General features: G+C 33.7%; 1 protein-coding gene across 1 annotated transcript in view; it reads left to right on the forward strand.

Annotated features, from left to right (window-relative positions):
* Positions 1-26,149, forward strand: part of LOC119831977 (zinc finger protein chinmo-like) — a 45,000-nt gene extending 18,851 nt beyond the window's left edge. Inside the window, exons 2-7 of the mRNA XM_038355557.1 lie at positions 1,699-1,844; positions 19,590-19,813; positions 22,469-22,791; positions 23,187-23,392; positions 23,891-24,082; positions 24,410-26,149. Of these exons, the coding sequence (XP_038211485.1) occupies positions 1,724-1,844; positions 19,590-19,813; positions 22,469-22,791; positions 23,187-23,392; positions 23,891-24,082; positions 24,410-24,630 (1,287 nt within the window). The 5' untranslated portion in view covers positions 1,699-1,723 and the 3' untranslated portion in view covers positions 24,631-26,149. The remainder of the gene's footprint in view (positions 1-1,698; positions 1,845-19,589; positions 19,814-22,468; positions 22,792-23,186; positions 23,393-23,890; positions 24,083-24,409) is intronic.
* The last annotated feature ends 1,508 nt before the right edge of the window (positions 26,150-27,657 follow it).

Consider the following 27,657-nt stretch of genomic DNA (forward strand, 5'->3'; position numbering starts at 1 on the left):
TTTCTACGCGTGCGCGCGCTGCATTCCGGAATCAGGTCGCAGCCGAAATTTACGCCCAGCGTTACTTGAGCTCCCCCCTCACATTTGCCGCTTTTGATCCGCTCACTCCAATAGGCTCAACTTACGCTGGTGCAATACGTGCACGCATGCAAATATACAGTTAGCCTATAACGGAGTTGGGATTTGAATCGATACTGATCGGCCCTGCAGGCCCTTTGTCTATAGAGCGTGGAACGTTGACTGAAATATATATATTTTGAATTTTGTTCAATTTATATATTCTACTCTATGACACTTGATTTATCTTGCGTAAACTTTTTACCTGTTTTAATATTAATATTACTTCAGCAAGGAACATTTACGCTAGCTTTCCCACACCCGCGACTTCAAATTCGGAGCAGCTTAATAGATACTTATACTTAAAATCCTTCCTCTTAAATCACCCTATTTTAAAAAAATCGTCAAAGTCTGTTGCGTAATTTTAAAAATCTAAGCATACAGACGCGCCTTTTTTGCATCTATTGCGATTAATAATGCACTGAAAACTTTAATAAAACGACTCGAAACGATTATCTTTCTAACTTCAGTAATAATAAAATTACACCTTTCGTAATTGGTCTTGAATAAATATCCATATTACAACGTGGGAATAACCAGGCCGCATATTACGTATTCATTGCATGGCATGTATCGATCGTTAATTTGAGGACCTTTATAGGTCATCCTACAGTTTGACAATAATATCTATGTCTTTAAGAACTATTTGTTTATTAAATTACTGATTTTCTAAGACTGGGATAACATTGGGCTTCCATTGCTATTCTAGTGCAGGTAATCTAACAAAAATGTTCAATGTTGAGTATCAAATATTATGTATTTTCAAATTGAAGAAACAAATGTGTATATACCTATATGGAAAAAAGACTCCAAAAACAAATCAACTAATATTATTGTGAAATAGTTTTTAAGAATAAAAACAGGATAACATGATACACTTTCGATAGTTCTACACGAGTTAAATGTTTCCGAGAAACGAGTCGAAATCAGCATAAAACAACAACTAGCTTAATCAAAGTCACTAGCATTTTATTAGAGTGGAAAAAAATAATGTCATTGATGAAGGAACTTGTTTTTAATTCTTTTTTTTTTTGAACTTCAAAACCTGATGTGATTTTTTACGATGCCAATAGCATTTATTTGAACAGGTATTTGAATTATGCAAACGGTTTTTGTAAAATATGTCTTTTTTAACAAAATGTGCTGAGGCCTAATATTGTGAAACATTTTTTTACATTAATTGATTTTTTTTCTCACGTCTTTCGTGAACCAGTTGAAATTATTTTAATTATTTACCTCAAACTCTTGTTGGTTAGTAAAAAGTGTTGCCATGTAAAATTCTTGGAAATGCTATGTTTCAATTTATACCTTCGCTGATTTTCCTTCCTATACATGAAAGAATTATATTATATATTATATTATTATTATATTATTGTATAGAATTGAATAGCTGTGCAATTTATTAGAACATTATTGATTTTACTATCAAATAGTTTACTATAAAAACTAATATAGTTGTAGCTACACTAAAATTATAAAGACGCTTGGCTCTCAGACTCTCTCGTTGGCGGGCACTATTGCACTGTTTCCTTACATAATACCTACATTGGTTTGTTATTTTGACCACACTTTCATTAACAGGGCAGGAATCCGAGGCGGCCCGGGCATGGAGACTCAACAGCAGCAGTACTGCTTGAAATGGAACAGCTTCGGCTCCAACCTGGCCACCTCGTTCGCAAATCTATGGAATTCGGAGAGCCTTGCCGATGTCACGCTTTATTGCGAAGGTAAGCCGATACTTATGGAATATATTTTATTATCTTATATTTTTAGAAATTAAAAACTTTTTAACGAATTTTAAACGCGATTTATTCATTATATTATTAACCCAATGTTTCGAACACTTTACAGCGAGCGTGGTCACGGGGAGACTGTGTCAAGTCACCCCGTGACGTTCGCGAAACGTCGGGTTTTTAATTTCTAAATGTTATAATACTCGCGTAAAATCAAACACAAGAAAATATTATCTTGTATTGTTTGTTTGGCCGCCTAGATGGGCTGCCTTTGTATTTAAAATATATTTCTTTCTTTGTAATTAGAACCTTCTTCTGATATTCTTATATTAAATTGGTGGGTGAAGAGGTTGCAAAGTGAGTTTATTATAAACTAGCGGTCCACCCCGGCTTCGCCCGTGGTACATTACATATGTAGGCTACAGCCTATGGCCTTCCTCAATAAATGTGCTATCTAGAACTGAAATAATCTTTCAAATCGCACCAGTAGGTCGTCCTGAGATTTGTGCGTTCAAAAAAACAAACTCTTCAGCTTTATAATATTAGTATAGATAAAGAAGTGTTATATCATAACAATAAAGAAAGAAATGTTATATCTTAAATATTTGGTGAAATCATTATTTTAGTTTCTTTTTGTATGAGTTTAATATGAAAGCGACTTGATTTTAAAATATGGTAGAATTTTCATACATAATAACTAAATACATGAGAGATAATCGAAAATATTTACTATTGATATTACGCGTTTATTATACATTTATAGATAAAAAAATTGGAATTAAAAAAGAAGAATTAAGAAATATTTCTTATAAAAACCATAAAAGTAATGGGAAATGGAAGTTTTTGAGAAAACATAAAGAATGTGTTTCAGCGGTAGTTATCAAACAATATTATTCAATTTCCTATATATGCAGATAATTTGTTATTTATATTCTGTGGCATTGCCGAGGCCAACAGAGGCGCTAATTGGACGCGAACGCAGCAAGTATTAGGTGCGACTTTTTGATTTATTTTCATGAATTGTTTGTTTTACCATAACATTCAATAGCTTTATCGGTTATTTTATAAGTTTACTGGAGAGGCAGTTTGAATGTACGACGAATGTGATATCATATTATAATTTGTTGGACTAGTAAATAAATCTTAATTTTAATGTATACTAGACGATTTATATATGATAATTATATCAGAATGACTATTATAAAATTAGTGGTATCATTGTACTTTGTACTAGCTGTAAACCGTGGCATCACTCATGTGGTATTTGGATAAAAAGCCTATGTGCTAATCCAGGCTGATAAATCTCTTTACTTTAAATTTCATACTAAAACGATAGGCTATTTTCGCATGAAAGATTAACAAACATCCATACATCCACACATCCACACATCCACCCATACTGATGTTGTTTTAATGAATAAAACGCAGATACCAATCAAATTTGAATTTAATATTTTTTTTGCGAGAGAGCGAGTGAACCTATGAATGAACAAATTTATTTCAGACTAATACAGATAATTAATAATACAGACATAAAATATAAACATTGCATATATTTTGAAAATAATATATTTAGGCATAAAAATATGCGTAAAAGTAAAGGGATTCATTTGATCCCATCCCATCACAAATAATGAGGATGACAAGTAACTTTGTAAGTGGTGTAAAACCTCCGCGTCTAATATAATCAGATGTCATTTGTATCATTCATTTATTATCGCCGCTCGATGGACAAAAGTTCGCGATTTTTCGCAAACAATAAAGAGTTTATTGACATCATCTTACGATAATATGTGTTTTTTTATCGGTGCATTTTGTTAGATAAGCTACACGTGTAATGATATTTCGGGTGTTTTATTTTCCGAGTGTATTATCGTGCATAATATCAAGGACGTTTATGTATAAATTAGCTTGAAGGTTTCTATTTATCTGTTTGTTTAATTTGCGTTATATTTTGCGTGTGAAAAGATCGAGTTTGATTTTTTTGTTCCTTCGCATACTCCTCAAGTTGTTAGTCCAGTGGCTAGTCTCTAAAAGATATGAAGTTATCAATTATATCATTCTATCTTAAGAAAACATAGGCATCATCGCACTTTAGACGAGAAGTTGAAGTTTGCACCTGTGTTTGCTCGCACTTGTATTGATATTGCTCGACCGACATACGATCGAGGAACATTATTATAATTAAATTTCGGAGTTATTGGGCAATAAGAGTCTTCTGGTTCTAAATATATCATTGTTGTAATGAATTACTAGCAACCATATCAAAACAATATAGTGACATTTCACAAAACTCATTTTATAAATTATTTCTCTTTATTCGGTTTCTTTGAAAACGTTTTTAAATATAATCCCTTATTTCTGCAGTAAGCATTCCTTTTATAACGGTTCTTGGAACAATAATAATTTTCTACAAAAATCTGCCGCCTTCAAATTGTCAAAACTAGACCAAATTTAAATAGGACCACCAGCATACCATGGTATGCAACAGCTTCTAAACGATAAAGAATTATAAAAATCGGTTCATCGCATTAAATTATAACCCCCTCTTTTTTCGGTTAAAAAAGGAAGCGTGTGGCAAAATATAACATTATATATATTATATATAAAATAAAATAAATAAATAAATAAAAATCTACGCATTATGATTTTTGCGACTCGCTTCCTTATCTATCTTATCTGTACGAATATGTTCCAAAACAAATGACGAATGCATTAAATTATGTAGGTCTGTGATGGTCCCTTACTTGATTGTGGTTTAATACTTCTCTGATAGTTTTTTTAACACTTCTTCTGTGTTTACATACTTTATCTGTTATTTTAACTGACCGATAAATTAAACAGATTTTATCAGGAAGTTGTCAAACATGCCATAAAAGCCGCTAGTATATCTCGAAACTAAATGTATTTAAAAATAGCACGAAATAAATATTGCTGCGTCATTTGTTTGTCATATTCAAATCCTATAGTGTTTACAAATAAATAGTTACATAGATCAGTGAAGAAATTGCATTTCAAACGCTGTTCCCAAAACAGCGGAAGGTTCACAAGCGCTTTTCTAGTTTCGTTGTTACAGCTATTATTATAAGATGCATATTTAAAACTTGCTAAGCATTGCACATTCTTTCAAATTTTTATACTTTACACGTAGAATTTATTCTAGTAAGTACCCGCCGTGTCTGTATGTCCGTATACCCGTTTATTTCTTAAATACGTTTCAAATCGTGCATATAGACATTTTAAGTAAACATACATAGACAGTAGCTGCAATAGGCTGAGGCGATATTTAGTCATCTCACAATAATCATTACATTTAACGTTTTCTCAATAAAAAAATAGGTCTCTATCTCTCTCTCTCTCTCTTTCTCTCTCAGCGTACGTAACTCTTCCATATTTACGAAGCGCGCTTTTAGTGTTTTTGTTTAGCCGTCTATTAACAATTTCAAGAACTAACTAACCGCAAACAGTCTTGACTAATTGCTTCGTACCTGTACGCTTTCGCTGACTGAAGTTTTCGAGGTCGGGGGGTAAGGGGTGGCGAGGGAGACGCCCCAGTGCGTGGGATTCGGGGCCCCTTTAGGTATATGCTGTTTTGACATAGGTACAATCTTATATTACGTGATTTAGTTAGAGCTGGTTTAATAATAGCTGAAATTATTGATTGAGAGCCACGATATATCATGTCTGTCTGTGGCGTTGTAGCTCTCAAACGGATGGATCGATTTCAATACAGATTTTTCATATGTCCCTCAATATGGATATCAAATATACGTGTAACAGTGTATTAGTGAGCTATTTTACGTCGTCAATACTAATCTAACTTACTTCTAATTAAACAACAAACCGTTTCATACATTCCTCTAACAATATCATCTTCACAGGTACTTATGGACTTCAAAACAACCGATACTCATAAATATTATGTACCACTCGAGAGTCATTGACCTCAAGTACCTACTCTATATCGGCTAACGAATCCAATCGACCATGCGTGAATAAAATCCCTGGAGATGATTTATGGGTTTCCATATTCATATACATAATCAGATTTCAATATGCTTTGAAAGGGCTTGCTAGCAAGTAATGTTAGGCAAAAATGTACACAAAAAAATTCTAGAATGCATATTTATAAGTACCAGCTTGTTACACGTGCACATTGAAACGACAGTTCTTATTATAAATGTAAAAAAATACTTTTATGTCATAGCGGACAACTGAGCTGCTGGTTCATATGTTCATCTGATGATAAGCGAACATTCGTGGAGGTATCGACTTTGCGAATGCGCTGCCCGTTTTTAAGGGAAAGGTTTAAGGGTAGGATTAACGACTACAAAGAAGGAATAGACTGGGAAGGGCGAGGAAAAGGAAACAGGCCTCCGTGTCCCCTACTCACGGTACGAAACACAGTAGTATGCTACTATTTCACGCCGGTTTGTGGGGGTGTAGTACATCCCCGGTGCTGGCCCAATACGTGCCGGAGCGTGCTCGACTCCCACATGAGCATTTCTGATTAATTCTGATATGTATGCATTACTTGCTTCCTTTACCATACACAACGTTGAGACTGTGATACGATACCGAATTCTTAATGATCGTCAGAATTAATGAGTAGCTACTGTGTCTGCTCAGCATTTTATAAGAGATAATTTCTCATATGTTGTGACTGTATGATGATGCATTTGCTATATATGACTACTTTTCATTATTCAAATTAAGATCGATCGTAATTTAGAAGTCCTAAAAAATCTTGCATTAAGGGCATAGCTAATGTATTTATTACATTATACTTTACAAACTATAAACAAAGCAAAATTCTTCTAAAACTTCCAATGTAAAACTTGACCAGTGAGGATAATTACGTCTATAAATCAATATACGAGTGCACCGCGTCTATTTGGGAGGTGAATTAAAAGGCAAGAGTGATCGTCAGCTGTTGGGAGGGGTGTGGGGGCGACACACATACCGCGGGTCGATACGACTAGGCGCGATGCGTTTTACGAAGGCTCGATTGTGACTCGAATATTCATTTAAAGATCTTTTTTTTTTCAAATACGTATAATAACACATTCATAATGTTTTTTAGGCTTTGATTCTATGTTTTGCAATTTGCAATTATATAGGAATGTTTTTCAGTCTAATAATCGTTCATGAATCTCCTAGCAACACTTTCAAATATTTAAAACTCTAGAGGTTCGCCCCTGGTTTGCTCGTTTTACATAATATTTAGCCCTTAACACTCAAAGATATCCAACGGTGAAAGGTCTTTGGAGATCAATTCAGAAGTGATACTAACGCGTTCAAAAAAATAAACAAACTCCATGTAATAAGGATATATCAAATATTGAGACATTCGTTAATTGTAAGCAACATTTCTTTAATTTTGTTTCTCTATTGATTTAAGACAATATTGACGACAGTAAGAATAAACAAATAAGACTCGATACAGTACTTTTATCTCCCTTCTATATCCCCCGTCAAATTTAATTACACGTCAACGTATTTCACCGTTTTACGTTTAAATTGAGGTGCTTGGTGCGTAGAGGTAGTTTATGCGGGTGGGGGACCCCGTCCCACACATGTAGGAGTGCATTGGAACAAAACCACCCCGTGTAGATATAACTGGTGTTAGTTGGTATTGATTGCAAAGGGTTATTTGATGCGCCCAACCTATGCGCTAATTTATGGGTGGGCGTTGTTTCCAGCTACCAAATTTGGTTGTTTGCTTTTCTACGATATCTAATATCTCAATCTGAATAGATATTATGATCTCAGCCGAATTCAGAGGTCCAAATGTCATTGATAAATGTCAATAGAATGAAATATTTATAGGATTTTCTTTGTGTAACGTAGAAGATTGAATCAAATCATTGTTTAATATAAATTTTGTATAGTCATTAAAATTATGAAAGGAATCATGTTTTTCGGTCTAAAAATAGCTTTGTAGTGGTGCACATTTAAATATCATCGTATTATTATGTTAATACAATAATAATTTTGTGCTATTACGCAACATTATTGCATTATCGCTAGCGTAACAATGAGTATTCAAAACTGAAGCCCATTTAATGCTCTTATTTTTTTAAAACAAACACATTTTATGATATCAATATGAATGACCATATAAATCAATTCGTAGCATACGTATTACACTTCAATATCTTTCAGCATTATTTTGATCACAAACAATCGGAGTATTATGTACATAGCAATATATCTACTTATATAATGTCAGGTTTCACGGGGAAAGTGAAGCATCGTTATCGCTTTCCCTGCGTCAGAAGGGCATGCTTCACCTAGTTTCAGGAGCTGGGCTCGTGCAAGATCGATTTTCCTGCACTTCGGGATTTGCTGTCTCACTCGACGCCACCCACGCCGACCTTGAAATTGGGCGGCACACAGACGCCTGCTCGAATAGGGCTGTCGATACTTTATTTTAAGTTTGCGTCTAGTTGAATTTTCGGTTGCTAATTTATTCAATGTTTTTGTACTTTGGACCTTCATAAAAACGCGTGCGTTGAATTGTAGTTTGGTGTTATTTTCAGTAAATAATATTTCTTAATAGGCTACGGTAAGGTGCGCTAACATTGGCAGAGTAATGGCTAATAATTATTCTCGCTCCGCTAAATAACCTAGCTAAAGCACTGTGAACTTCATGAAATTGTATTATTTGCTTTATCACTTAACAGGTAATCTAGTTAGCACACGCACGTAGTCTATATATATTTCGTTGTATATACCATTTTAGAATATCAGTGACAACCCTACACGGATTTGTATACGTTTGTCAAGGTGTGAGTGCGCTGAAAACGGGGTTAGTCGTCCTCCCGCTCCCCTCACCTACACTTGCATCCTGTTCAATGTTGAGATCTATATATACATTGTACAGCCTATGTGATCAATAACTTACATAAACTAGATTTTGCTTGCGACTGCGCCCCGTAGCATTTCAGGGTGGGCTCGGATTTTAGGGCTGGGAAATTTGAGTTTTAACGTCGTTGGGAAAGGGGACGATGTATGCAGTTGTTTGTGTGGTTTGTGGTTAGTTTTTCTGTGATGAACATTTTTGAAGATAATTCACACTAGCATTGTTTGTTATGTTTCAAACAAAGGGAGCGCCTTCTTGTTTACTTACGATCTTTATTAACATTCAAATATAATATTTGAAATTCTTTATTCTTGAATTATACTCAAATTACCAATTCAATAATTCTGTTTTTAAAAATTTCCGTTATTTCTATTAAAATAAGACGTGCGTATCGTAGTCTTAAAATAAATGCCTTGTCCTAAACATGTACCAACATATTTGTCTGAAATAAAACTTTGTTTTGTCGCAAACTAAAGCGTATATGTTTCTTTAATGTAATATTCAACTTGTTTCCATCACAATAGGGCTGTTGGTTTTGAATTTGATGTCATTAATATGCATGAAGGACACAGTTTTGATACAAAATGCGGTTAGAAGATTGCATTGGTGAGCTATATGAATAGTTAAGGTCATGCAAAGTTAATTATTAGATTTACAATACATACATTGTGAATTTATAAATATTTAATTGTGTACAGTTTTCAACATCTAAAATTAGAGTCAGTAGGTACTAAGTGTTATATTAGGCAAATTATAATTTAAATACAATTTATTTTGTGATTTATGTTAATTGCTTTATCGAATATTTACCTATGCCTATACTATTTGGATCTACCTTTCAAAATATCCATGATTTGGAATCGTGTTCATTCGAATCCTACTAATATTATAAATGCGAAACTTTGTAAGGATGCGTGTGTGTTTGTTGCTCTTTCACGCAAAAACTACTGAACAACAACTGATAGCTGGACAACTGGAATAACATATAGGCAACTTTTTATCCCGATATTCCAACGGTATGCGGACTTACACGGGTGAAACCGCGTGGTTCAGCTAAGAATAATTATAAATTAAAAGTATATAATTTGCAAAACGAAGGTTTTCATTTCGGCTGCACTTTTGCATTTTTTATTCGACATCACCATTTTAAGACCGATTCGTATTTTGTTTCATAGCAAATTGTTGTGATTCGGGCCTATTTAATGGAGTCACAAAGACTGCGGATCTTATTTTATAGAAAGGAATTATTTTACCTACAGAAACAATAGAAAGAAAGAAAGAAATGTTTATTTATCACCACCACATTTACAGTTAAATTAAAATTAAAATTAAAAAGTGTACTTATGACTAAACGGTGTGGTGCTAAAAAGGGTAACTACTCAGCGTGTGCTACGCGTTATGCGCAGCGCTGATTTTCAGTAGCCCCTTGTTGGAGTGCCAGTCAGAAGAAATAAACATACATGCATACATTATATAAACAATACAAACATACTTATAGATATTTTAAAAGCAAATTGGTATTTAAACTAAATATTATACATATATTACATATATATAAAATAGGAAATAATTATAAAATATAATAAATGAAATAAATTGTTATAAAATAAGGCGAAAAAAGGAAACAAATTATAAAATCACTATATACTATACGACTAAGGCTGGTTATGAAATTCTGTAATTAAAATTTTTTTTAAACCAGATTTAAAACTAAATAAGGTCTTTGAATTTCGTAACGGAGGTGGTAAATCATTCCAGCACTTAGTCGCACTATATTTGAAACTTCCTCTAAACATGGAAGTATGGTGTTTAGGTATTACTAGTTTGACGTGAGTCGCCCTAGTAGACATGCCGTTCTTACATCCCATCCAGGTCAGTTTTCCATACAGATACGCTGGCGCTTCAGTATTGATCACATCGAAGAGAAGGCACGCAAGAGATAAGTAGATCGTTAAAAACTCTAACAAAATTCTGATCTAACGTCGTATTTTATTTGCGTACATTATATAAATGTATCATACTCATATCATAACATAAATAACTGTTAGATAAAGGCTAGTAGGTCTCTGAATGGGGTCAATGTCGGTGTTGCAAGCTGTGACCAATGTCGAACCATTTCCTCATTGGTGTTGCAATGTTAGAAGATGCGTTTAAATAAAAAAGAATTAAATACGCATAACGCAAGGTCGTTTACCGTGTGAGTATTAAATGTATATATTTTCTTAGATAGTAATATTTAAATCGGTTGTCAACTTATCATTTAGGGGGCGATGACAAGGACTTTATGTGTGACCCTTATTTGTAAATTTCGTAACGTCTTTTCTTGTGTTTGATTTTACGTGAGTATTATACATTTAGAAATTAAAAACTTTTTAACGGATTTTAAACGCGATTTATTCATTATATTATTAACCCGACGTTTCGAACACTTTACAGCGAGCGTGGTCATGGGGAGACTGAAATGTTATATGTCTTGAAGGTCATACAAAAATTGTTGTTGTTTCCTAAGGTCTATGAAAAAATCTATTAGATATATTGCTAAAATTTAAATAGTATCCTAAATTGTAACAATAAGGTAAGCTTATTATGAATTTTAGACTATTTAGTTTTAGTTTCTTTTTTATCGTGGTCTGTTTCTAGTCAGATATTTCGCAAAAATGATTTTTTGATTTAACTAACATTGTATTAATTCTAACATAATATTCAATCACCAAAAAGTACCTAAGTAATAAACAAGATTACGAAATAATAAAATGATATAAAAAACTATTAAAATCAAGTAGCTAATTATAACTAAATAGGCATTTATTTATTCACTTAATATTATGTGAAAAAATTATATTCATTATGAGGAAATAGGATACATTTAGTATACAATACGACACACGTGATACTCGGTGCCAATTAAAATTAACTATGTAACTATTCTAGGTCAAACAGAAGCCTTGAAAAAGACTTTTGGGTTTTATATATGAATTTTATTATTTTTATAGTTTAATCGTTTTAGAACGGTATGTTTATGCACATTTATCTCAACCCATGATTGTTAATCTTAATCATCTTAATCATGACTTGTTGTGAGTTAGAAAACACTCATATATCTGTATGAGATATGTTTTATTATTGTATTCATTGCAAGATTGTGGTTTTCACGCTTTTTTTGCATATGATATGCTAGCTGTAATGTGTGGTAAAATTGGCAGGCCAACATGTACTATAAACACATACAGAAACACCCATAGAGGAATCTGCATAAAATAGTAAGTAGCATGCGAATGCTATGGTTTTTCGTGTAATAATGGAATAGTGGGCGACGCGGCTCTCATTCTGTAATGTTCATGGGCGGTGGTGATCGCTTACCATCAGGCGAACCATCGGTGGCCCGTGGCCCGTATATAAAAACTGATATGAATTATAAAAAAAAAAACTTTTTTGCATTGTTTGTTTTAACTACATTAATAGCTTTTGCTATTATTTCTCCGTATTATATTAATAGTGTCTATGAAGTTATTTTTCGATATTATCAATTTTTGTATTGTGAACTGTATATTATATGAATACATTATTTGACATAAACTCTTTTACTTTTACTAGCTTTTGCCCGCGGCTACGCACGCGTTAAATTCGGAGTAGTTTAATATATGTTATTATACGTATAAAGTATAAACCTTCCTCCTGAATCACTCTATCTATTAACCTACCAAAATGCGTTTCGCAATTTTAAAGATTTAAATATACATAGGGGAAACCGACAAAAAGGAAAGAAACTGATTAAATCTTAAGATACTAAATTAACTTATTTCTGAGTACCATTAAAACAGTAACAAATATTCATTTTTTTTGTTGTTGCCCGCCCTACTAGAAATGCTTCGTCAATAATGACCTAGTGTTTATTTGGCTTGAAGTTCACGCTAGCGTCAAGATGTGGTGTCCTCGCTAGAAATCACGTGTTTTCAACACGTGACTGTTAAATATAATATTCGCTATTGTTATTTTGTTACTTTCAATGTAGTTTTTAAGTGAATGAATGTTGGGTTAGTTACTATAGGCTATGCACAAATTTCATTGCATGTTCTTTACAAAATGTGTTCCCAATTCTGTTCTGGAGTTTTGATTTTTTAACTCGATTATTGCGGGTGTTTAACCGATTGACATTACATGTTGCTCTAGCTTGTCTAGCTGTTCGCCCCGGCTTTGCTCGGGTACACTACATATCTATACTAATATTATAAAGCTGAAGAGTGTGTCTGTTTGATTATTTGTTTGAGCGTACTAATCTTAGGAACTACTGGTCCGATTTGAAAATTTCTTTCAGTGTTGGATAGCCCATTTGTTGAGGAAGGCTATATATGTACCACGAGTGAAGCGGGGGCGGACCGCTAGTATATTATATAGCCTATCTAACTCAGTGAAGTTGCAGTTTTATAATGGTGAAATTATTTTTGAAGATCCAGTGGTTTTTGCCCAAAAACGTTGCTAACATAAATCATACAAAAGATTCCTCTTTATTATATTAGTGATACTAGGAAATTGTTGTCATTTGTTTGTATTTAAGAATATGCAGTTGGGCCAGAGTCTTTCAGTTATATTGAATCAAATGATTGATTTTTAGCTTATACTAGCTGCGCCCCTTGGTTTTACCCGCGTATGCCCGTATCCCGTATCAATATCGGGATGAATAGTAGTAATGTGTTATTCCAGTTGCCCAGCTATCTACGTACCAAATTTCATTGCAATTGGTTCAGTAGTTTTTGCGTGAAAGAGCAACAAACACAAACATCCTGACAAACTTTCGCATTTTAATATTAGTAGGATTTATTGGCTATATATTGTATTCAACAATACTTACGCCATGAACTTGCTGACCCATGCAACTTGTGTTTTAGTCTCAAAAATAATATTGCAACATTTTTTTGTTGCTGCTCCACTCCAAGTGTTCGTAACATGGTGTTGTATAGTTCAGCCTACCTCGATAAATAGACTAAGCAACAGAAAAAGTATTTTTGTAATTTGTAACAATTGTTCTTGAGATTAACGCGTTCAACTAAAAACGGTTTAAAATACGAGTGTTTAGATTACATACGTTAGTTTTTCCCGCGGCTTCGCACACGTTAATCGTAATCACAAATCACTGTATCTATTAAAAAAACCCCATCAAAATATATTGCGTTAGTCTAAAGATCTAAGCATACATGGAAGGTTCTCATTTCCTAGACTTTTTTGCTTATTTGGTATTAAACGCAAGAATTAGAATATGACGTACGCACACCAATGCAAATACACACCATTGCAAACGCACACCAACAACAGAGAAATCAGAGACATTCGCATAACAAATTGCCAATAAATGAAGATTTAAATCATGAATGAACTTTGATTGGTTGAGAATAATACGCTAAAATATTTATTTGATAAACGCTAACTTCCGTCTGAATCAAAGGTCTAGAGGTTATTGACATTTATACCTACAAGGTGCCATAAAACAAGGTCTGGAGGTAAAAAAATATATCAATGGCTTTCGTTTCCTGCATAAAAACACGGCCATTATTCAAATTTTTGCAATAAATAAGAAATTCTATTAAGGATTACGTGAAATTTTTTATATAGACGTCGTTCCGTAGAGCGACTATCGATTCGAATGGCATATAATTGATTTTCGAATACATTTAACGACTTTGAACTATTTATTTATACAATTAGAGTATTTGGATTTTAAATCTAAGAAATATAAAAATACGTAATACATATGTAAATACGTAATTGATTATTAAATAAAATATAAAAATACGTAATTGGTTATTTGGAAGCGGGTTATAACAATTAGAATAATGAGCGATGTCCTATGAATTTTGGAGTTGTATCCTTAAAAAGATATGATTTACCATAACCACTTGCACTATAGGTGAAAAATATTAAAAAGTTAATCGATAGGAAATCTAGATCTGCCTTACTTAATATAGCGCCATCTATTGTAAACCGAAGACATTTTTTATAACATATCTCCTCAGATATGAAAAGCGTAATCCAACTAATATTATAAATGCGAAAGTTTGTAAGGATATGTGTGTGTTTGTTGCTCTTTCACGCAAAAACTACTGAACCGATTGCAATGAAATTTGGTACGTAGACTGTAGCTGGACAAATGGAATAACATATAGGCATATTTTTATCCCGATACTCCTACGGGATACGGACTTACGCGGGTGAAACCGCGGGGCGCAGCTAGTCGTATTATAAACGATAGTATGTATAAATGTAAATTTGCTACTTTTTCGCGCTTAAACTTCTGAATCGATTTTGATGCTATTTGGCAGTCATGTAGCTTCTGCATCTAACTCATAAGGTATAGTGATACTTGCTTTTGCTCGCGGGTACGTCCCCGAAAACCCACTGCACAGCTCTCACACTTTTTTACTCATAGCATATTTAATGCAGTCATTAAAACAAACAAATATGGATGTGCGTTATTAATATTACAATAACACATAATAGTAAGTAAAAAGTGATAATAAGTAAGTTTTCTAGTATAACATGTAAGAATACTGCTTTTACTATAGATGAAAGTAAAAATGTAGTTATAATACATGTTTCGATCCGTGTAGCATCTACTACGCAATAATAGTTGCAGATTTATAAATTACTAAGACTTGATTGTTCAATCCCTGGTTAAAATTTGTATCACTATTAAATATACACTTTAATAACACAGACCAATAAAAATAATGACCGCCTTCTTGGTGCAGTGTTTAAAGCGTGAGCGTAGAACCATGGAGTCCTGGGTGCGATTCCCGGTGGATCACAGAAAGAAATAGGTTTCAGTCCGGCAGGAGACAGAAGACAGAAGTCAAGTTAAAATCAAGGGACTTCACTTTAATAAAAAATAATTAGTATGTTTTATGGGCGGTGGTGATCGTTTACCATCAGGCGAACCACCAGCTCAGTTGCCCGCTATGACATAAAATAAAAACACATGTTACTCAAAATAACAAAATTGCTATTTTGAGTTACATGTAACGATATCTCATAGTAAAATTTGTTTCTATATCCTAACACGCAAAAAATAATTGGCCATAAATCGTATGATAAATATATTAACTTTAAAAGGAAATAGGTATTTGTCCTTAACAGTCCGTGTATTGAATACAAGTAGCTAGGAGCGGAACACTTGCATATCGCGCTCGTAGGGCGCTGACACACTAGAGACTGCCAATTAACTAGAATTAATGTAAATTAAATTTTTATAAAAGTATGGATGTTTGTTACTCTTTCCGGCGAAAGCAGCTTATCTGAATGAAATTTGGTACAGAGCTAGATTATAGTCTGGATTTGTACATAGGTTACTTTTTACTCGGGTACCAGGCGTGAATGTAGAATGCATTTTATGTGTGTATACATGTGCATACAATCAAATGCATTCAATCAAAAAAAAAAATCGCCACGATGCGACATTCGCGTGGCAAGAAAATATACAGGAGAATCTCAACCAATGGTATTCACAATTCAGTAACGTAAATATTAACTTCATATTTTCAAATATGTAAATCGAAACATCAATGTATTTAAATTACAATTCATATTTACAAAAAGGTCACCGACGTCTCTGAAGGGAACACTCCAGATTCTGAAATGGGACCAAATGACAACAATTTCCAATCAAACACAGAAATAATCACGGCAATAGAAAACCCATGGAGATATCGAGTAACAAGACAGATAAAAATATATCACTCGATTTGAGAACCTCCTTCATTTTGGAAAAATCGGCCTAAAACAATCAAACAAAGGACTTCTTAATTTTCCAAACTTTCGTTTTTTACTCCTGTTGTATTAAGTGTATCTATAAATATGCTTTACTTTGGTCCTATTAGTTTTAGAACTAAAACAAACTTTATGTAGTATTTTTTTTAATGTCATAGCGGCCAACTTGTCTGGTGGTTCGCCTGATTGTGAGCGATCACCACCGCCCATGAACATTCTCAAATATAGTGTCTCTGCGAATTCGCTGCCCGCTTTTATGGAGTAAGGGAAAAGGAAAGGATTATCGACTGGAAAGAAGAAATGAACTGGGACATGTGGGGAAAAGGAAACGGGCCTCCGGCTTCCCCACTTACCATACGAAACACAGCCACTATTTCACGACGGTTTTCTGTGGTACTTCACAGGTGCGAGCTGGCCCAATTTGTGCCGAAGCATGCTCGACTCCCATATATAATCATATAATATAATATAGTACAATAAATATGTAAATTTATGCCACAATTAGGCTTTCCACTCAGACTAAGATCACTGATTTCCATTAGATGCCTTTATATCACTTATCACTGTATACTATTTGATACAAACATATTATTAATTAAAGTAATTGAATATAAATCATATATAATATAGTAATTGAATACGACTTTTCTTACCTACAAGTTAGTTACAAGTTAGTATAATCTGGGGACACGGCAGTAAAAATCAAGTCAAGCAAAAAAAGAAATCGGTCCGGCCGTCGCTTTCTTAAAGTAATTTTAAAGTTTTAATCAATAAATTAAAAATGTCATCTCTTAATGTTGGTCTTTTAATACGATACTTTATAAAAAAATAACCAAAGATTAAAAATCATCTTAAAGGAATAATAAATAAGTAGCAACAATGTACCTATCATGCCCATCCACATATTTCAAATATGTATGCGTTCGTTATACACACCCAAAAGTCGCCTTCAGCCATCAAATCGCATTAGTATAGTCGGCTTAACACTCCATAGGTCCAAGGTTACACACTTTGTTCCGTGCTATTCGGCAGGTATGACGTCACAAACAGATGTACGCGTGTTATCATTGCATGGGTATTATTGTATGACGATTGGTGTTTAAGGTTATTAAGAAGCGTTGTAAGAATTCGGGGCTTCATATTGTTTAAATATATTGCGCATTGCTTTACCCGACGTACGTTTTTACATTACCTCTGTGTGTGAAGAATCGTTTTACTAATTTTATTTGCTTATTAGGCCTGCGAGAGCTTAGAAATTATAACTATTATGGAGCCAGTTAATACAGGATTTTTCAATAGGCGCTGGTAGAATTTGGTGGCCTTTGTGACCATCTCGTCTTAGTCGTTTCAGTGACTTGCCATGCCAAGTTACACGAAATCTTATTGAAAAACCCAACAACAATGACTGCTCCAAGCTCGAAGTTGCAGTGAACATGCATTAAACAATGTTCATGTTTAGAAAAAATCTATCCTACGTTGTACATTACAGCCAACATAGAATTTCTTGCAGGAAATATTTAGAAACCTATACGACACGGCATCATAATGTATTATATTTATAGCATGTAGGTTACTTGCTGTTGTCTTTTTTGCATAGTATAAATTAATCCTTACAGGATATGTTAAATGGTAGCATATTAATTATTTAAAGGAGTTCCAAACTGCGAGGGGACCAGAGTATTAATCTCTAACCCTTTCTTCCTATGTTGATTCTGTAGGGCTACGTGCATTACCTGATGTATCGGCGTATGATACTAGGTCCCAAAGTATATCCTAATATTATAAATGTGAAACTGTTTGTTTGTTTGCCTTTCACGTCGCCACAGGACTATCATATGATATGATTTTAATGTCTGAAGATAGTTGGGAGACTAAAGAGTGACATATACTACTTTTTACCGCAGTGAAACGTTTCATTCCCGCGGAAATTCCCTTAACTACGCGGAAGAAGCCGTGGACGGAAAGCTAGTAAAATAATAATATAATAATACAAAGCAGGGTATAAGGATTATCGGTATCTAGATAATTTATCTTTGCCTGATTTTCTTATAGAAATAAAAAGGAAGTTAAATATACTAGCCGCTTTACCCGCCTTCGCCCAGGTTGCCTATATAAAGGATAAATAGCCTTTAAAGTACGGAAGCAAAAGAATTTGTATCAATCTATCCAGCAGTTTTTGAGTTAAATAGTAAATAAATAAACAAACATAGCACTTTTCCCTTTATGATATAAATATATAGGGAAATTTATAAAAATAATATACACTAGTATTCCATATTTACCTTAAAAGGGTAAAAGGTACAATTAAAAATGTTGATAGCTTTAAAAAGATTTGTTTAATTGTTATTACCATGAATTTAAATATAAATATATAAATAGTGGTAATTATTTTCAAGGTGTAATGCGTACGACAGGAAATATTTATTTTATGTGGAACTAAATAGTATTTATTTCAAAATTCCACGAAAATGCAATGATGGAACTCATAAAATTATAATATTTATAGAATTTTGAAATGGCAATCCGATATATTTATATTGAACGAGAGTTTGATATTATTCAAATAACAACGAGATATCCCAAGAAAGCCACAATTTCAATTACAATATTTATCATTACGTATAATTTTGGTATTTGAATACTTTGCCTTTGAATAACGTAAAATCATAATACTCCACGCATATTTTAGTTTCACTGAAAACCAGCGTTATACCGACCATATCGGAATAACATATTATGCAGAGTGCCCTCGCCCTTTAGGTGGCACAAATATTTAATAGTTTTTTAGTTTTTATGCTTTATTCTTATATTTGTTTCACTGTAATTTATTGGTCTCTATGTATTAGTTTTCTCCTTATATTCTTAAATGTACACCTAGTAAAATTTTCAACCGATGACCCAAAAACGAAGCTTCTCATTTCGACTGATTGTTTTTTCGGTTTTGCTACTCGGTAACTCCGTGGGTTTTTAACTGCCATAACTATTTTTTGCGTTCGATAGAAAGTTTTTGTCATGTGGTCCTATTTTTGAAATTGGTGTACCTCGCCCGCAGGGTTGTGATGATCTTTTTTTTTTCAAAAGTATTAACTGATATATTCCTTGTTTCCTTGTTACAGGTCGCCAATTCAAAGCACACAAGGTGATTCTAGCGGCTTGCAGTAAGCACTTCCAAGAGCTCTTCGACACAGCACCGCCCAGCCATGCAGGCGCCTGCTACGTCATCCTCGAAGCCACCACGGCGGACAACATGCAGGCACTCCTCGAATTCATGTATAAAGGCGAGGTGCACGTCAGTCAAGATGCTCTCTCCAGCTTTCTTAAGAGCGGGGAAAATTTACAGGTCAGCTACTAATGTAATATCATCATTAAAGATAAACTAATAGATATAGTACATTGTAAACTACTAAATATAGAAAATTCACATATAGATAGAGATATATGTGTATGCATAGAATATATTTAGATAAAAGAGAAGAACGCAAACAATATAATTGTTAAGAATAAAGCTACAGTCCAAGTTACATTAGTGATGAATTTCTTTAATTGAAAAGCTGTAATAATAGGAGCTTACGATATATACAATTTGAATAAATAAGTAATAATTTTTACAAGGCTAATGAGCTACAACTAATCTATGTAGATAAACAATTCAACAAGTCTATATTATTGGTCGTAGTTTAGTTTAAACGTTTGTATAAAAAGCAACAAACAATTCGTACATTATTAGATTATCTGAACAATTATCAATGATCTTATATACCACTTTATATAAATCAAATTAGTACACAATACGTATACTGATGATGCTGATGACAAAATAAAGCTTCATAAGACTGAAAGTAATCAGCTCAACCTTTATATCATCAGTTAAGATACATTTTCTAGAGCAGGTTTGTAGGAGCATTTTACCCAAATTCCCACCCATATTTGCTCACATCTTCAACCTATTTAGTTCGCGTCTTTGATGGCATACAATACATTATTCAGCCTTATTCTAATCAATCGTATTCGCTCTCTTTTACCTCATATACAACTTTTGAAAAACTGTGTTTTCAGTTAACTTCAAAAAAGGAGGAAGCTTTCAATTCTAATGTACTTTTTACCTGAAAAATACCCAATGAAGCTATACTGATGATTTTTTTTTATAAGCTATTGCCTTTCATGTGGTTTTTTGTTAATTTTTGTAAATAATTTATGGGTCTCAAGTACTTCTCTTATTTTATATTAAATATGCATATATAGTATAGAACAATTTATATTCTATTATTTATCATATCCATTAGCATTTTTTATAGTTTGAATTTCTATATTTTCATTAGTCAGTAAGGTCAGGTCGCTAAATGCCTCATAATAAAGACCTATGGTATTACGTCATAACCACTTAGAATGAATGTATATCTATAAAACCTATCTACCCCAACCTGCTTTTAATTACCAGCAATTATAATTTCGTAACACTTTCCAAAGCCATTTTAACATTTTCAGCATATAAATAGCTTAATTCATGAAATATCTTTTTATTTTGCCAACAAAGCTAGAACCCGTTTTAATTTTGTTTTAAAGAGTCAAACTATTGTCAAATGAAGTACATTTTAAATCGGAAACATGTATTTTATTCATAATCTATAAAATTTGAATATATAGGTATATTTAATAGACATAGACATACATTTATTCACAATCAAACACACACACAACAATTAACAAAAAAAAAAAAAGACAAAACACTGAGCATAAAACAGGAAATAAGAAAAAAAAATAAAAACATATAAAAAGAAAAGAAATAAAATAAAAACTAAGTTAGGTTGCTGTGATGTGTTATGGCTGTGAAAAGGTCCAGGCTCAGCTTTATATGCCATGAGTCAGTTGACCCATGAAGCTGTTAATTCTGCCAGAACCCAGAAGGAAGATGGATAGATTAGAAAGAAATAAATAAACACAAATAAATCAGCAATGATGTTAGACTACATTATAGATAAATATGTTTAAGAGACAAGTGAAAGAATTGAAGGATAGAATATTTAAATTACCACAAAAACAGAAAAAAAAAAGACCAGGATATATATATAATAGAAAAAGTGACTAAGTTTGAAGTGCAAGAAAGTAAAATAAATAACTTAATCCTTACAAATATTAAAAATGCGAAAGTGTGTTTCTTTGTAAGTCTATCACGTCGCAACGGAGCGATTTAATAATTATTTCTGGAGATAGGAGGTTACAGACGACAAAAGCCATGTCTCATTTCCATGGGAATTTCCTATGACTATTCAAGCCAATTGGGAAAGCTAGTGGATAATAAAATATACTACCATTTTCTCAATTTCTTATAATTACAAACTAAATTTAACTAGATACTCACAGCATTATTGCGATTATTGCTAACACTAGCCTGATTCATTATTCAGTATTCATTTACTAAATATCACTTTATTCAATACTAGTTTTACCCGCGGCTTCGCGTTATATTCGAAGTAGTTTAGTAGAAGTTATTGTACATATAAACCTTCCTCTTGAATCACTATATGTATTAAAAATATCTTATCGAAATCTTTTGAGTAGTTACCTGAGTATACATACAAACATAGGGACAGACGCGGGCAGCGACTTGCTTTATACTATCATATTCGAAAAACTATAATACAACAAAGCTTCGCATTTATAATATTAGTTGGATAATACAGAATATCAAGTGGCTGAAATATTACACGTTATTACCCTTATCTCGATAGAGTATCAAATGACCTAAAGCCGAAGAAAGGAAACTAGGTGGTCCAAAATCGACCATGAGTTTTATGATTTACATAATAGCAGGTTATGAAGGTTTTTTAGTGAAGTTTTTAGGTGAAAAACGTGACTAAGTATTAGAAACGAATACTATTATTTAATGTAAACAGTTCTTAAGAATGTTGTTAAAGATTATGTTTTTAATTGCATTTGCAACCTTACGACGCCAAAGCCTATTGTTAAATATAGCGTGAATGGTTTTTTTTTCTAGGTCAAAGGTCTCTCCATGGAGATGTCCCAAGACGCTTGGGTGAAGCAACAGACTCAACAGTCGGGGGAACGTCACCAAACCCGCGTGAAGACTAGTCCAGTATCTGGTGTGAACTGCGAGGTCCAGGAGTCAGCGCCACCACAACCTCATGCGGGCTCATTCGGACCTATCATGACCCAATATGGAATACCCATTCATGGTGGAAGTGGCGGGATGGGCCGGTATGCTCCACCCGCCCACGTGCCAATACACTCGTCGTCGCATCGAAGACCACCGCCTCCAAAACCGTCGCCATCAGCCAGCCCTGTAACAAGGAATTACAGGTAAACAAATTCAGAACACATACCGTGATGTAGAAAAAATCTGATCACAACAGAAATGTCTGTTCGTATCCTAATGCCACTATATTATTTCTTATCACTTCACTAACTATTACATTATATTTTCAACTATCTTTACTGGCATTTTAAGCTACTGAAAGTATATGTACATAAAGCAGCCTTAGCAAATCGTAGGGTTCTGCAACAAATTTATTTGCTTCATAGGGTGAGGCAAGGGGTTCAACCCTACAGCAATTCTATTCAGGAAATAAAAGGACATTTTATAAACGCGTCATTGCTATTCGAATGCGAGACTGCTATCTTGCATTGTTCATATTTACGCTAACATTGTTTTCTGTTTTTTTTCCATCTACTAAAATATTAACGAATATCTTCAGGCAAAGCTCCTCTTCGTCACATTGTGGCAGCGTGGCGGATGAACCGGATACTCGTTCATCTCCCGGCGCTGGTGCAAGATACGAAGAGAACCCCCCCGACTGTACCTCTAGCGTCAACAACCCGATCAAGAACAATGGCTATGAACGATCTGCTCCAGCTAAGGATGAAGTAATGGAACGCTTGCCGACTGATCAGGGCGCTGAAGGTAAGGACACCCAAATCATGGCTTTCATATTGACGATATTCTTTTAAAGAACAGACATACTATCTTCTACAAACACTTGAAACGTACCGAGTACATACTGATGGGAATATTCGCTTAATGTTGTAATTTGGTTTATGAATATTATTCAAAGTACAACAGAAAATTTATTGCGTAGATACTTCTCGAATCTACAACAATATAAATTCTAATATATTAAGTGTTCAGTTACATAAAACGCAATTTTGGTTTCAACAATAAACAATATTAAAATAACAGGATGAAGTCCCGTGTCCGTCCTTTCCGTCACCTTTGCCAGTCCTTTATGCCAAGTTGTCAATTCTTTCCTTATCCTTTACCCTTTAACCATATTCCACGGTCCTACTCAACAAAATGTTCATGGGCGGTGGATATCGCTTGCCATCAGCAAACCACTAGCTCAGTTTCCCGCTCATGACATAAAAAATAACAATGATTCAAACAATTCCCTGTCAATTCTAGATTTACGGATAAAAAGCGAAAATGACTACGCAGGCGGCTACAACAACTCGCCGCCACCAGTTGTGCCGATATCCACAACCAACTACCACGACAACCCGCATGAGACCTCGCCCGTGCCGCCCAAGCCCAGCCCTGATATATGGCCTACAAAGATCATCACTAGCAAGTCTGGAGGAATCGCTACTGCTGACGGTAAACTATCCAGCTAGTTATAAACAGTTACAATTCCTTGTAACAACACCTTAACTACACCTAACTAACACCTTAACTATGGATACAGAATGACCAATTGGACTTTACACACTGTAAACAAATCTCATCTTAGTGTTTTGGTATGAAGAGTTAATTAGGCATTTACAGCAACAGTTTGTTAGTGAAATATCGTCCCTTGGGGTTACGATTTTAAACGGTTTAATCACAATCAATGTTCATTATATTCGCATGACGCAAATGAGTTCTTTAAATAAACTTACTTATCTATAATTTACTCCACTGTACGATAATCGTATGCAATTCCAGGAAAGAAACTAAAGTGTCCATACTGCGAAAGACTATACGGCTACGAGACAAACCTGCGCGCGCACATCCGACAGCGGCATCAGGGCATCCGCGTGCCATGCCCGCACTGCTCCCGTACCTTCACCCGCAACAACACCGTGCGCCGCCACATTGCTCGCGAGCATCGCCACCAGGTCACCCCCCACCTCCCTCAAGGCCCTCTTCCCAATCATACGCAGTAAACCCTTTAAGTTATTCCAAACTATCAACCGATCTACCTCTATTCTTTCCGACCGGTTCGAACGACGCCCTACAGCCGTTCAAACCGCGTCCCTAACACGCGTACAATAAAAATACCTCGTTTAATGCATATTTATGTAACAGTAATCTACCTCAAAATTGATCTTAAGAATTTTTTAAGATATTTTCAATATGTGCGATAATATTTACTTAATTTTAATTTCCACGTTTAGCTGTGTGGTCGCTCAGTGTTCACCTTTTTATGGTACCGTGTTTTGAACATTTTGTACCTATTTCATCCCTACGTACCTTAATTTGACTGTGAATTGAAGTTACCTTTATAGACGTTTTATTTTGAGCTCTCGGTCGTTATGATATAGCTTATTTTATATTAAACTGAGCTAGGGAAACTTAGAGTTGATGTCGAGACTGATGGTCATAGGCTTAGTATGTAAATAATAGGAGAATGTATATCGCCGTGACCTCTGTCGACGTGTTACTGTGGCAAATTATATCTCTATTTTATATTAATTTTCTTATTCATAACAATAGACTGCAAAACCGGGTTAAGTTTTATAATTTTAACGCATCTGTGATACAATAGAACAGGCTCTATGATAATTTAGTTTTGCCACACTGTCATGAAATCCGAAGTAATGTTGAAACGCGAGTGTCAGGCTTGTGCTGTACAGTGCATGGTTTTAGTTTGTACAAAGTACAATTCGCCCTAGGGACATAAGTAGTTAGGTAAAGACGTGTTAATTTGTTTGCATGTAAGTTAGGAGGCGTGAATGTATTACCTATATTTTGTTCGTTCCCAAACTCGCCTATTCGGGTGTTACTATTGAGACCAAATATTATATGTTTTAACGCGATGGTGTCGATTTTATCATTCCGTTAAATGTTTTCGTAGTGCATTTAGAAGGCCACTTAATTTTTATATAGCTAGTCATTTCAAGTGCAACCAGTTGAGATTTAAATATTTAATATATGGTAGCTAGTGTCGCTAATGTATTATAATTGAGAGGGCGACACTGGCTCCCCACACCTTAGTATCTGCATTATCAAGCAAATGGGACAGTGCCAAATATCCTCAAATTTTAAGTTCACATTTATTTATTTTATATTTTTCTTTGTTACGTGTGAATGTAGCAACTGTGTGTTGTTCCTGATATTTAGGAATGAGTTGCATTCATATTTATTATATTTATATTTTAGGTTACAATAAATATTTTTTATGAAGAACGCTTTATGAAGGCTCAGTGATTTTATTATATGTTCCGTTGTCGTGTAGTTGAAATCTGAATGTTTACCTCGATTTCCTTAATGTATTTAGCATCTATTAACACTTAACTCAGTCCTGTTAGTGTCAGTTTAGATAAGAAATTCTTATATAAATGTCCTTTAAATATTAAGAAGAAAATATTTTCGAATAGTTCTCTACAATCAAAGATAAATTAACATTCTTGTACCTTTTTGTTATTTCCTGTACAACATAAAGAAGCTATTTTACAAATTAGAGAGGTCTTTAAAGATTTATACTTCAATATTTTTAATTGATCTTGTATTTTATAGTCTTACTATTTTATCTCAATCAATAATCGTTCCTTGGTCAAATAGTTTATTGAAAGGAAACGTATGGGCTACTGGTAGATTGGAATTGCGGAGAAGTGCCGAGTGTGGCCTAAATTCCTGAAATACAATGGGAGGTCACTGTATTTTTTATTTAGATATGAAAACGTTTATAGAACGTTATGTTGGCGGAGAAATTGGAACGGACAAACTTTGAAATAAAAAAAATAATAAAAAATAAAAAATTATCGCACGGATGTGAACTGAGGAAAGGTTTAATTTGCGTGATTCTGGTTTGGATTAAGAAATGGACTAGACATGAATCAACGCACCTTACAAATATGAGTCTTCGAAGTCGAGACTATTTGAATTGCCATATGTCTTTGTATACAACGGTTATGACCACAGGCCTTTTGTATGGGCCATCTTGCCGATTATTTGAAGAAAATTGTCGGCTTACGTGTATTATATAGATGGTTCACTCAGATTCTATGGTCCATAGAAAGGGCCTAAAGTATACTATAGGTTTTTAATAGTTGTAACATTTTTCTTATTAATGTTCTTGTCTAGTTGGGCTAAATTGGGAGATAATTTGACCTTTTATTTTTATCTTTGGATTATTATTGTAATAATATACATTTTAATATTTTTTTTGGCATTTACTTTAGGCGTACTATTGTTAAGACATGTTTTCTTTCAATCTTAAATTGTTAAATTTCCTTTATTATATTTGAAAAATATTATGGAGAAGGAGTAATTATTCTGTTTTTATCATTTATTTCTTATGAATTTAAAATTCATAGATGTGATTTCTTTTGACATTTAATGTTTTGTGATATGTAAAAAAGAATCGATTAATGCATCACTTTTAATTCTTTTTATTTTCTTCTTAATTTGGATAGCGATAGATTTACACGTGGAGTCGCTGGTTTGTGTATGTACAAAAGATCAAAATATCAATTACGTCAATTTTTATTGTTTACCATTTTGTGAAGTTTAATTATTTCGTTGTTGTGTACAAAGTTCGGTATACTACTAATGTTTGGACAGTTGAAATCGCATTAAAATTAAGTTTTCTCATTGTTATATCTAATGTAAGTGGACGTATGTCTACGCTAGATGTAATATTATTGATGTGATAAGGTTTTAAATAAGTCGATGTTTGCATCCTCCCCTTCCTCGGGCTGATCTCTAACACTGTTGTGAGATAATAATATAGAAAATGAGTTATAAGTGAATTCGTATTGAGGTTTTGTTGAGTATTGGCTAATGTTTGGTTTTGAAGTTTGAGCAAGAAGGCTAAGTCGTACAGTTGCAAAGAATTGCTTTGAGGGGTAATATTTATTTGAAGGTATTACAAAATTTCATTGACCATGGTTTTTACACCTTAATGTTGTTTCAAATTAAATATCACTGTAGCAAGACATTGGCACATTTTCTGTGAAATTGTTTGTTTA

Source organism: Zerene cesonia, chromosome 1, assembly GCF_012273895.1.
Source record: "Zerene cesonia ecotype Mississippi chromosome 1, Zerene_cesonia_1.1, whole genome shotgun sequence".
Lineage (NCBI taxonomy): Eukaryota > Metazoa > Arthropoda > Insecta > Lepidoptera > Pieridae > Zerene > Zerene cesonia.